The sequence below is a fragment of the Mytilus edulis genome, chromosome 11, assembly GCF_963676685.1.
Source record: "Mytilus edulis chromosome 11, xbMytEdul2.2, whole genome shotgun sequence".
NCBI lineage: Eukaryota > Metazoa > Mollusca > Bivalvia > Mytilida > Mytilidae > Mytilus > Mytilus edulis.
This window is the reverse complement of record NC_092354.1, coordinates 54576376-54590020: the sequence shown is the minus strand read 5'-3', so window position 1 is coordinate 54590020 and position 13645 is coordinate 54576376. Positions and strand designations below refer to the sequence as shown.

At 30.9% G+C, this 13645-nt stretch overlaps 1 protein-coding gene across 2 annotated transcripts in view; it reads right to left on the bottom strand.

The window, feature by feature from the left end:
* LOC139495819 (CD109 antigen-like) overlaps window positions 1-13645 on the bottom strand; it is a 78407-nt gene that overhangs the window by 19488 nt on the left and 45274 nt on the right. For both annotated transcript variants that reach the window (XM_071284204.1, XM_071284205.1), the window contains exons 24-33: window positions 12857-12970; window positions 11820-11924; window positions 10257-10385; window positions 9335-9473; window positions 8361-8537; window positions 7065-7146; window positions 6645-6795; window positions 5321-5395; window positions 2954-3128; window positions 1486-1697 (exon numbers count right to left, since the gene is read on the bottom strand). In XM_071284204.1, coding sequence (XP_071140305.1) covers window positions 1486-1697; window positions 2954-3128; window positions 5321-5395; window positions 6645-6795; window positions 7065-7146; window positions 8361-8537; window positions 9335-9473; window positions 10257-10385; window positions 11820-11924; window positions 12857-12970 — 1359 coding nt within the window. The remainder of the gene's footprint in view (window positions 1-1485; window positions 1698-2953; window positions 3129-5320; window positions 5396-6644; window positions 6796-7064; window positions 7147-8360; window positions 8538-9334; window positions 9474-10256; window positions 10386-11819; window positions 11925-12856; window positions 12971-13645) is intronic.

The window sequence follows — 13645 nt, the reverse complement described above, 5'->3', positions numbered from 1 at the left end:
ATAAAAAGAAGCGCATGCAATGCATAAAATATATAATGTCGTGGCTCAGGGATGTGTTAAATTATAGAGATGCTTATCACAAAGATAAGATTAATTTACCAAAAGGTACTAAGAATTACCACACAACTTACATTTACTTAAATATTGATTTGTTATCCTGTGCCAGACAGATGGCTGATATTCTGAGAAGAGACCTTGATGAAATGAAGTTTTTTAGGAACAAAACTTTTGAAAACACGTCGCAGTGTTTAGATTTTAACAAAAAATAAGGCACCAAGGTCAAAAAATAGTTCTAGTTCATAATGAAGAAAATGTCAACCGTTTTCTAGCTTGGCGATCTCCGCACGCACCCGAGTATAGACAAATACAATACAATAGTACACAAAACGTACAATAAAGAACTAAAGACCGAGCAACACGAACTCAAACAAAACGATATATATTTCATACAAGTATAGAACTATATGAAGCGTCGTAACTGTTGCGGCGACGTCAATAACGTTGTCGTTGTTTTTTGTTTTTTTACACTCAAGATTCAACTTTAACAGGGTATAGCTTGAAAAGTAGCACGGTTGCTAAGGACTTTCTTTGCACCAATCGATTCCTCAGACATTTAAGAATCGTCTCATCAATTAAAAAAAATCGATTGTCTTATATAATAGAAAATCTTGGAAATGTAACAATTCCTGCCGAATTTCAAGATTTTCCCTATATATCCTTTGTAATTTTGGTGTATGATGCTGTTAACTTCAACAGCTCGTATCTCAAAAACGAAAACGGTTACCCCCTTTTTTATTTTATTTTCCGATTTATTTTTACAAGCAGAATATACATGTCAAATTTTTAAAAAATCCATTGTGTAGTTTAATTACGTACACTTCGCCTTAAATAGAAATTTAATTTAGACCCGCGAGCCCCCTTAATCAAACATAATGCGTAAGATACCTCTTGAAAATTCCAAGCTTATCAGCGATGTTAGATTCAACAACTAGGATTTTATCGGTGAATGATATCATTACAAAGATATAGATTATTTGAAAAAGTAGGAAAGTATAACAAAATTAAAACAAAGTGCTTGTGTACGAGTTCATTTTGTTTAACCTCAAAATATAAATGTATGCTAAATCAATATCGCCAACCAGAGTTCAATCATCAAGCAATGAATAATTTAATGTTTGTTTTGAATCTATGTGATATGTGCTCGTATGTTCTTGTTTATTCAGCTAATTCAAATGTCCATGTTATCTTGTTTATAAATTAACCCGTATTGTGTTTGATTTTGATAAGTACTAAGGTTTTCATGTTGTTAAGGTAGTTCGGTGTGTTTTTTTTTAAATTTATTTTTGTATCCTTTCATAATAAAATCTGACCACAACAAAAAAGCCTATAAAAATGAAAATACACTAAACAACAATAAATCAAGCAATGAGTAGTATTTGGTGCCCTCTTTAAAGAAAGATGTGCAAAATTGTTTAGAACAAATACCTGTGATGATGCAAACCCACCATTCGAATTTCTTTGCGTTATTATCCATTTCAAAACATGATAACCATCTAAAGGTAAATTACGTCCTGTATATGCAAGAAGAGCATACGCTGATGTCTCAATATCAATCGAAGTTGCGTGGACAGAAGGTGATGACCATGAATTCCCGTTTGATGATGATGAAGAGGCGTAGGTCCAATATTCCATGTCATCTACATGAGAATAAATTATTATAATACGTTTTAAAGTGATTAAGATAATAACACAATGTTGAATGCTGTGCCCCTGTTTTTTTTACATTTTTACCCATTGTCTCTGTTTATTTTGTTCACGCATCTTTGTCAATATAATAGAATTGTATGCGACAAGAGAGAGCTTAAATAGCTATGAAACCAGCTTCAATACGAAAATGCCTGTACAAACTCAGGAATATAACAGTTGTTATCCATTCGTTTCATGTGTTTGATCCTATGATTTTGCCATTTGCTGAGGGACTTTCCCTTTTGAATAGCCCTCGGAGTTCAGTATTTCTTGTGATTTTACATTTTATTATAAGAAATTATCAAACAATTTACAGAAAAAGTGTCCTAAACTTTCAGGAGTCAATATAAACTTGTCTTTCCCGCCAAACTTTAAAGAAAAAATGTCGTAATTGCAACTTACACTCTGTTGATGAGGTAAAAAGGGTAAAGTTACATGAACAAAACAAAATAATATCATTATTAATAATTTTCATAATGTTTTTGATGTTTAAAATATAAAATGCAAGTACTATTAAACCATTTTAAATGTCAATTTCATAATATAAACGAAATAATTTCGATTGATAAATGTGTATTAATAAAATATGTAATGTCTGGTTAGGTACATGTGTTTTCAAACAGCGACTCTTTGATCAGAAGTTTGGTTGAGATAGACAAACGTAATAAATTTCATGTCTTTTTACCTCTTATAACGGCATGTGTTCCAAGAGACCAACGTAATAAACTGCATGTGTTCTTAATTCTTACAACGGCATGTGTTCCAAGAGACAAACGTAATAAACCTTATGTCTTCTAACCTCTAACAACGGCATGTGTTCCAATATACAAAAGTAATAAACTTCATGTGTTCTTACCTCTTACAACAGCATGTGTTCCAAGAGAGCAAAGTTATAAACTTCATGTCTTCTTATCTCTTACAACGGCATGTGTCCCAAGAGACCAACGTAATAAACTTCATATGTTCTTACCTCTAGCAACGACATATGTTCCAAGAGACAAAAGTAATAAACTTCATGTGTTCTTACCTCTTACAGCGGCATGTGTTCCAAGAGACCGGTGTAATGAAAATAATAATTTTTAAACCTTCTTACCTGTTACAACGGCTTGCGTTTCAATAGACAAAAGTGATAAACTTCATGTTTTCATATCTGTTACAACGGCATTTGTTCCAAGAGTCAAACGTAATGAGTTTCATGTGTTCTTACCTCTTACAACAGCATGTGTTCCAAGCTTCTTAAATACTGCATCAAAATATGAACTGTTCCGTATGGCCAAAACATAACTAGTAATGGCTAAGCAGTAGATGTCGTTTACTGTATAGATATTAGTTTCCAGATAATGTTGCGCCTTCGTAACGGCATCAGTAATTGAATGTGTCATCTATAAGATACAATTTATAAAAAGAAATAAAATGTTAACAAGTATTAAAGATTTCCAATAAGATGACATAACCCTATATAAAAAACATATATGAACGTATCTAGGAATTGCATTGAAGCATAATATTTCTTTCCATATATCTATTTCTCAAGGGTGATTTTTTGAACTTCTCAATCGAAACTGAGTTAAAAAATCAAAAGACTGTAATCTTAACCAATAATATATTTCTTTTTGCATATATGAGTTAATCGGTTAAATTAGATATTAAAACGAGCCGGAATGTTAAAGGTGTACACGACTTACTTTTTTAAGCATATTTCTATAATATAATTCAAGATTCTGTTATCGGAGGTAGACCTTGAGATCTCGTATACAACTAGTTCATCGTAATATTTCATTTTTATTAGGAGTGCATCTCCAAGTCAAAATCTACAATTACACTTTCCGAAATTTAGTCAGTTATTTTTTTTATTCTTGTGTGTACATGTACCATCATAATGTACGAGCTCGCGGAAGTGTCTGAACACATGTATGCGTTTAACGCCATTGTTCACAAAAAGTGTTTGTAAAATGGTTGACTTATGCAATTTATACGGAAATTCATTGAATATTTTATTGCATTATGGTCCTTTTCGTTTTACACATTTTGCACATTGACAATTAAGGAGGCTCGAGGGTATAAAAATTTCAGAAAAAAATTAAACATTTGTTTTTCATTACAAATTTTTTTTATTACCTTTTGTAGTTGTTACTTTATCATATGGTACAAAAAACATTCAAAACAATTAATTCGTGTTGGCTTCAGATGACTTTTAAAATGTAAACAACATTAAAAAAGTTCCAAATTATCTCCCTTTGGTGGAAAAATGCCATTTTTGGCTTTAAAATTGAAATATCTCTTTTAACTCATCGGTGACCTATATTTTTTAATTTAATTTCGATATATGTTGTACTTAAACTAAATTATTGTAAAATTTGAGCGATTTCTGTAATAAATTTCTTTTTTTATTTCGATATTACATTTATATCTCCTATTAGTTCAACAGAAAAAAAAAACACTTTTACAAAGATGTATGCTTCTTTCGAAGGCAGATTGTGAGCGCAAATGAACCGTGACCCCATTTTTTTATTCTATTTTTCTATCAATTATAAGATAAAGTTCATTTATAGAAAAATATAGAGAAATCCTATATAAATGATTTAGACCCGCGAACCCCCTTAAATGAGAACTTTATCACTATTTTTTTTATGGTAAGCCTAGAACGACTCAATGTACAACAAATACATGCTTTGTGTTTATAAATAACAATTACTACTAACTCTGATGCCAAAAGGCCGGTTTTTGTAATCGTTTTTTTGTCTCTCTGACACATTCCCCGTTTTCATTCTCTATTTTACTTTTATATTAATTGACTATAATTACGAAAATGATTTCTGTTTAGTTTCATTTGCGCAGACAACTTTAAAACAAATAATATTCATCATAGTTACTTTTTTTTCAACCATTAACAATAGTCAATAGCTATGCAATAATATTTACACACAGAAGTGTACATTATATGACGAGGTTTAACATGATATAAAATCAGATCTAATCCATCATTTTTTACATAAGAAATGTCTGTACCAAGTCAGGAATATGACAGTTGTTATCAAATCGTTTGATGTGTTTGACGTTTTGATCTTGACGTTTGTTAACGGACTTTCTGTTAAGGAATTTCCTCAGGGTTCGATATTATTTGTATGTTACTGTTTACGTAAAATGATATAGTTTTGAATATTACAGTTCTTCTGATAGGCTATCAGTTCATAGCCATTGATTTTTCAAGTGAACCTGACACTAACATCTTTTTTTATGATTTACTCATTAAAAGGAGAGTTTAAAATTAAATCATAAGGAATTTGCTTGTCATAATTTTCGAGATGTAGTGCATACTTTTAGATTACCTACAATAAAGACGAAATTTTTCAGTAATTCCTTAAAGGAGTATTTTCATTTGTATTTTTGCTAGCTACAGAGAAACTTTCCTAAGATTAAAAAAAAACCTTCACTGCTCTTTTTTCAGTATTATTTTTTGCAACTTCTATAGCTATAATCCACATCGGTACATGTTATAGGTTGATGCATCAGCTAAGTACACACTTGAATAATACTTTAACCATTTCGCAATATGGTGTCTCGAATAACTTACGCCTTGCAAATGTAAATTTTCCTTTAGAGCAATCAACACAAATGCAGTCAGACTTATTTCATTTGCTGTTTTGTCCTATTAAAGAAAATAGTAATAAGAATAAACAAAAATTAAAATAATTGTAGATACAACGCTAACAATACTATATTAATAAAACAAAATCTAAACACGGGTTTCATCAGTGAATCTCGAATTAAAAATGTTAAATACGGATTTTAAGGTGGTACCCAACACTTTAACTAAAATTAGTTTAGCTCTTTTAATTTTCTTAAAATTTTGACAAAGTATTTACTTTGACCCTTTGACAAAAACATAAAAAAAATCAAAAAAGTTCAACCAGCCGTTTTATCAGAAAAATTACACTGGTTATATAGCAGTTTGACAAACCGTTGTTTTGATCACTGAGAAGCTTAATATCCCCTTAACAACACAACGTAATCAAAACGTTTAGCTGATTTAACAGAGTTATCTCCCTGTTGTGTTAGGTACGACCTTAAGAGCGAAGAGGAACAGCAATTCCTAAAATACATTAAAAAATTTTACGTCATGTATGGAAAATAAGATTAACTTCGCAATTGAAATTAAGATTACACGAATTTGAACTCTTATCAAATGGTATATAATAAAATATAGAAGTCGTTGTTGCTTGTTTTTTGTTTGTTTGTCATTGTTTTCAAATGAGCTGGAAGAGAATGGTAAGTCTGGTCTTTTGTACAGTTAAATTAATTGAAATTATTAACGTGTATATTCAGAATACTTTTGTGAACAAAATATTTATACAAAAGAGATGAGTGCATCTTTCACTGCAATTTAGAATCTTGTTCTTTTGGAATTTTTCTGTTATCTCTTTCATTGTGCATACATTTTCATGTCTGAACTTGACACATTATTCCAAAACTTGCGTTTTCAATTACAATTTACTTGGTGGATGGTTGATTTAATAAAGCTGGTTGCCAAGGAAATATTATAAATGTCATTCTTAAAACGTTTTCTCGATTTTGACTTTACCAAATTAAATTTAACACTGAATGTATACCTCATACTAGCAGCCCCATGGTGCCACATGTTGAAAAGGATTTTCTTATCCTTTTGGAGCAACCGAGATAAATTCCCTGGATCTTGCTGTTTCTTTGTTTTTTTGTGTCGATTTCCTGGATTATTGTTTGCTTTGTATCAATTGGTTGTGGTTGTTGCCTTTGACATATATCTTAACAAGGGGTTTTGCATAAGAAAGTGGATTATTAGTTACTGTAGTTAATAATTGATTTTTCTTTTAATGATGAAAACGGACTTATACGTTAAGAAAGTGTATAAAAAATCTTACCTGCATATAGTATGTATACATTGAGCCCGGAAATGAACCATCTGATAACTGATGGGATATGATCCATTTGACTGATTTGATAATAACATTATCATCAATAAAAATATGCGTCTTTGCCTTTTGAAAAGTCTTAATAACATAAGCTGATAACCTATAACAGAAAGTGAAAAACATCGAATTGGATGCGACTGAATTTGATTTTGATTACCTTTAAACTTAATATATTTCGAATTTTAAGAAAAAAAAACTCTGTCGTTTAAAAATTATAAAATGAAAACGTTTTGTAAGTACAAAAAAAAAGAACCAGATAAAAAAAATAGAAAAAAAAACAACATCAAATTTTGTTTTATATTTTGTACTATTGGATTGTTATACCTTTCCCTACTAGTTCTTGTATTTCACAATAAAAGAATAACGTACCACATATTTCCATGACTGTCAAAATTACCAAATGCACTAAAAGACCCATCTGTACGTTGGTATCTTAATTCATTTTGGTATCCTTGATCATAAAAAGATGACAAAATATTGCATTTTATTTATTATAATGTGATTTAATATTAGTTAATGATATTTGCTACTCTGTTTAAAAAAAAAGTTTTTTGAAAAGATTGTTATTAATTGTTATACTGGAAGGAATTAAATAAGCAAACAAAACCGATGGGTCGGTCCGAATGGTTTTTTTTTCGAAATATAAGCAATTGAAAATTTTGCTGTTAATGTCCTTTCAAGATTTTTAATATTGGCACATTTTTTCTCTCAAAAACTAGAAAGAAATAAAAGAATTTTACATCTCAAATATAGTTGTGAAAAGAAAAATAGGGGTTAGAGTGCAAAATCTTTCGATGGCACTAGATGAAAAAAGCCAGAGGATTCCGAATATTTGGCAAAAGTTTTAAAAGAAGAGAAGCGAACATTCTGAAGCGTATGTTAAACGTATAGCATGTTACATTTTACTCTTACTTAAACTGACAAAGAGCATTATTGTTTGGAGAATGTAGAATTCTGTTGAAAATAGTCCTGCTGAATCTTACATGATATTAAAGACATATACATGTGTTAAGCCCCAGATGCGACTGATATGTTCATTATAAATTACTGTACTGTTAACAAAACTAAGAATTGATGAAATACTAAGGCTTTTTACCTAAATAGATTACCTTGGCTGAATTTTGAAAAAATGTTTTGGATTTTTGGTCCTAAATGTTCTTTATTTCTACTTTATTTGGCCTTGTTAACCTCTTTAATTTCGAGCATTACTGATGAGTGATTTGTATATTAAACGCGCGTCTGCCGTAAATTCAGGAGTTTTAGTTATTTTAATTAGCCTCATTGATAATTAGACTTGTTAAAGATAAACATTATCGTTATATGTCCTACTGATTTTTAATATCTATTTTCATGTTAATAATTTAAAGAAAAACATTTTTTCTGACAGTCTTTTCAACTTTCTTGTCTCCAACTCAGCTTTTACAGTTTTCCTCTTATATTTGATGTGTTTTCCTCAGTTTTAGTTTGTAACCCGGGTTTTGTTTTTTTCTCAATCAATTGATGAATTTCGAACAGCGGTATACTACTGATGTTTTTATTTATAACATATAAACTATTCTACTCCTTATACTTCTAAAACTTCCAATACTTTCCCAAATATATTCTATTAATTTTTATAAATACTATAATATTTCTGTAATTGTTTTTTTTTTGTAGGCTACAAACCTTTTTCCATATACGATGTCAATTTTTCCTTCATTTCTTGAGAATATTGGTTCGATTTTTTCAAATAGTTTGCAACATAAACGTCAGGAGCCAGTTTAACTATTGTTTGCTCACCACAACCCGTTGGTAACCGAATCAATCGATCCAAATTGTGTAAAGTAGGTACAACAAAATCCCCTTAATAAATGACAAAAACAATCATTTAAATGCATGTATCGGAAGCTTTTTTGGATTAACCCTAATTTTCATATGCGGATCCAGGGGGATTTGGCAGGAAAAAATTGGTTGATTCATGAATATAGGAAATCACTGAAGCATGGGTGGGGCGACCCCCATTAGGAAGGTTAGCGCCCAAAACCCCAACCCCTTTATGGAAAGTTTTGGATCCGCCACTAATGATTGATTGATTGAGTGTGGATTGCTTTACGCCGCATTAGCCCGCCACTAATGATAAATATAGTATAAAAATAAACAGTCTTTAAATACTTTTCTACATTATTTTAAGTATGTTGAGTAATGATTGTAATTGAAAATCAATATCCATAAAATAATATGAGCTTACTTTATATAGAGAGTAACTTTTGCTTTCTTTCTAAACTGGTTTTTAAGGAAATCTGCCATGTTGCTTATTCATTACCTGAATAACGACTTCACTTATACTTATATTATGGAAGCGATCTCTTGACTTATACCCTAAATAGTGCTGTAATTTATTCAATACACGAAATACACCAAACAATTCCGTTTGTTTGCATAGTATTTCTTTAACAGTTTTTGTCTCGATTTTTGTGTGATGAAATACAAAAATGTGCACATTTATTTTTAAAGCCGTTTAATATTAATTTGTCTTCTCATCTGTTTTTGCAAGGAGTAGTGGCGTCTTTCATTGATTTATGAGTTTTAGTTCCCTCTTTGAAATTATAGTTACTTTTTTTATATTATATATGTTTATAAATCTCACACAATGTTCATACCCATAATTGATACCCGAATTCTTTGTGAACCGTCCACAACAGACAATGGCATTGGTACAGAAACATTGCTTTGCACAGGGTGGCTATGATTTACTTGTAATATTACTGGTGTATTATATTCCTGTAAAACTCCTTCAGGCTGTAAGTATTTAAACAAAACTAAACGTATGCACAGGTATTGTACTGTATTATTTCACACGATAGATAATAATGTTGTAACATGGCTCATTATCATACTAAATATGCTTTCGATATTATAACCAATAATTGAAATGATCGACATAATGTTTAGTTAAATTAATATTCTATTAAGAATAAACGTGCACAGCACAATGCCTTCAACCCATCGACTTTTTTATAGTATCACAATGTTGTACCCCTATTTTTGAAATGTTTACCTATACTGTGTGTTTGTTTTGTTCACACATAGTTGTCAATATAATGGAATTTTATGCAACTGTCATACAAAGGCAAGGTAGCTAGCTATAAAGCCAAGTTAAAGCCATCTTTAATTACATAAAAAAATGCCTATACCAAGTCAGGATTTTAACAGTTGTATCCATTCGTTTGGTATATTTCAGTTTATGATGTTGCCATTTGATTACGGACTTTCCATGAAAATTTGCCTAGGTTTTTTTTTTTTTTTGTTATCATTAAATTCCTAAAGTATTCTTACTATACTTGTTTATCATAAATATAAACCGGTAATGTTTAAAATTTACTATGTTTTACAAATATTGTAATGCCTCCAGTAACTCTAAAACATAAAAACTTCAAATGACATTGTTGTTTTATATACAGGTTGAAAGTTTTATTGATGGACAGTATATTAGACATTTCACGTCTTCAACAATCTATTATTAATATAACTTATTCGCTGACAACAACAAAACCAGTGTTAAATCATCAAATTAAAACGTACCTCGACAAGAAGTTCTCGACGAATCCCATCTGCGGCCTCTGAAGACTGAGCTGTTACTTCTATATATATTGGTCCTAATGACCGTGGTACGATAGGGAAGTAAACTGATGTAGATTCTCCTGCCGACACCTACACGAGAACACCATAACATATACAGTGATAATGAATTGCACAATAAGCATATTCAGAAATAAATAAAATAAAATTAGAATGGAAAGGGGAATGTGTCAACAACCCGACAAAAGAACAGAAAATAGTCAAATGCCACTAATGGGACTTCAACATGGTGAGAAATTCCTGCAACTGGCGGTTGGCTTCAGCTGGTCCCTTAAAATGTGCATAACTGTAATAGTTCAGCAAAATTGATGTCACACAAAACTCAGAAAAATTGTAATTGAATCAAAGTAAAAAAAATAAACACAATGATGCAGGACTTACAAAGGCCAGAGGTTCCTAAATTGGAACAGTCGCAACAATGCAGAGAATCAAAACCTGTTTTTGAATTGATTTCATCCCCTCCCTATACCTTTAGCCAATGTTGAATAAAAAAAACACCAAAGCAAAACGCACAGTAAAACGCAGTCTTAAGAAAGTCCGATTCCGGTGTAAGATAAGGTTACAGAAGAAACTAGCAAAATGACAATGATGCGTATTGTTATTTTAAGATAGGAATATAAGTTGTTACCGACATGCCAGCTAAAAAAGATTATGTCTATGTCATATAAAATTTATTCAATAATCCGATTCGTAAGGGTAAAATATTATATCATCATAAGAGTATACTAGTATACCGTATAATTTCAATAACTGAATCCATAACTTATTTCCAACGCATAGACCCTATGAGAAGATGTTGTGAAAAAAATTTGGCATCTTTAATGATTTCATAATAGTAACGTAGCTATATCGTATATATGTTTGAAAAAAAGTACAGGTTCCAGCCCCGGCGCCGGGGAGGAAGTTACGAATCAAATCTACTCTAACATCGTTACGTTGATTTTATAGGCACTTTATATATATATATATATATACATATATGTGTATATATTCCTTCTCAATAAGTTTTTATGAACGCTTCCGTAGCCTTCGAGCTAAAAGATGACTTGCATGTGTTTTGTATAGAATGCTACAATTTAAGATGTAAGGATTACAGACCTGAACGTATAAGATTTCTGCACGTTGATGATATTGGTTAGATATGTTACTTATATCATAACTTTAATCCTGTTCCCTTTTCATGAATGTGACCGACCGAATTAAATTATTTACCTGGTGTGTAAAAACATGACCAACACAACGGGTACCACATGTGGAGCAGGATCTGAGTATACTTCCAGAGCATCTGAGATCATCTACAGTTTTAGTGGGTTCCGAGATGCTCATTCATTAGTTTTCGTTTTTGTGTCGTGTGTAATATTATTTGTCTGTTTGTCTTTATCTTTTTTAGCCCTAACTTTGTCAGTTAATTGTCGATCTCTGAATTTGAATATCCTTCTGGAATCTTACGCCCCTCTTTTGATTTATATTAACGAATTAATTATCAACAGAATAAAATGTACATACAAATGTATTCTCTGACTGGGTTTTTGAGAACATCAACTGCTGCGTTCCATTTACTGTTTTTACAACATTTTGGAAGTCGTCATTCTTCTTCAGAACAATCAAAACCTAAAACACGAAAAATTGCAAGAATCTTACGGGTGTTTTTTTTTTTTTAATCTTTTAAAATTTCATAGCTTTAATTGTATATATCACCAAAAAGACTTGATGGTGATGGGAGACTTTCGATAGTTATGTTCAATTTAGTAAACCATAACTCGATTCCCTTTTTTGGATAAAATGGGATATGGTGTAACTTCTATAAGATGCAATAAAAGAACATAGAAACTTCATCCCATGATACATTATAAATAAATATAGGAATATTTGATATGAGTTCCAATGAGACTATTCTCCATCCAAATAATTTTTAAAAGTAAAACATTATAGGGCAAGGTACGGCCTTCAACACAGAGTTTTGGCTCAAACAGGACACCAAATTGTAAAGGGTTCCGAAAATTACTAGTGTAAAACCATTCAAACGGGAAAAACCAACAGTCTAATCTAATAAAAACGAGAAACGAGAAACACGTATTAATTACATAAACAGACGACAACTATTGTACATAAGATTAAGCACATAATCGTCATCAATTAAGAAATGTAGTTTAAAAGTACGTTTAGATCAAATATATATCATCAACATTAAATATTAATTGTTTTAATTCTACGTAAAAGTATAATACTTGAGAAATATGGTACAATTTAAATTTGATATATCAAATACGCTAGAACAAAAGAGTCAATTTTGATGTCGGTTAGATACCCCATTTCCATGAATAGATTCCACTACTTTGACAGAACTAGAGTGTTGGGCTTAATGTTGCAACATTTATATTCGAAATAGGTTAACTCAATTAAGTTTAAAATCGAATTTGGGATTGGATTTTAATTTATGTTCATGATTATAGTGACAAAATAACTATAATATGCTAATACTAAGAACGCAAAGATTGAACGTCACTTTTATGGTTCTTCAAATTCAAAAAAATAATCCTTACCGACATATTCGTATTCTGGTAGTTAAACAGATTAACTTGCAAGGCGACTTCTTCCCCTCTGATAACAGAGTACGGCAAATTGAGACTTATAAAAAAGTCTTTGAATCCCACAATCTAAAATATGAAATTATTTTATGAGGGCAGACTGAGAGAAAATATGTTCATGGTAATACGTGTTAACCGGCAAATACCAAAATTATAAGGAAGGGGTTCCAGAAGATAGACTTACAGAAAGTCGATGAAATAGCTAATAATATGACATTAAAAGAAATTAAACCAAAAATATAATAAATTAACATTAAATAAAAAGACCTGAAATTAGCATGCTAAAAAACGCTGAGCATATTCAATTCCTTTGGTGACTACAGCTATGTTAATCTAGTGATACATTTTGATGGAAGATGACCGAATTTAAGTTACTCAAATACTGAATAATAGACATTTGGGTGAATTTCTCATTTCAAACAATAAAGCGTTATCAGATGTATAATCCAGCCACGCGTCGTGTAATCAAATGCCAATATATACATTACATCGAATTTTAATCGAAAATTAAGTTTATATAAAACAATGACACCAATCATGACTGTTCGACAAAACATAGTGTCACGTGCAAATGACGTGTGACACAGACATTCTTTCATTGTAAACGGTGTGATGAAGTTTAAAGTGAGTAACAGGGAATCATATCTTTCGTCCAAACATTTACTTATTTAACTGGCAATGACTACATGAATGTTTTTAGTAACAATAGGATGCAGAGTTTAACATTTCGCAGTGTCCTTTGTT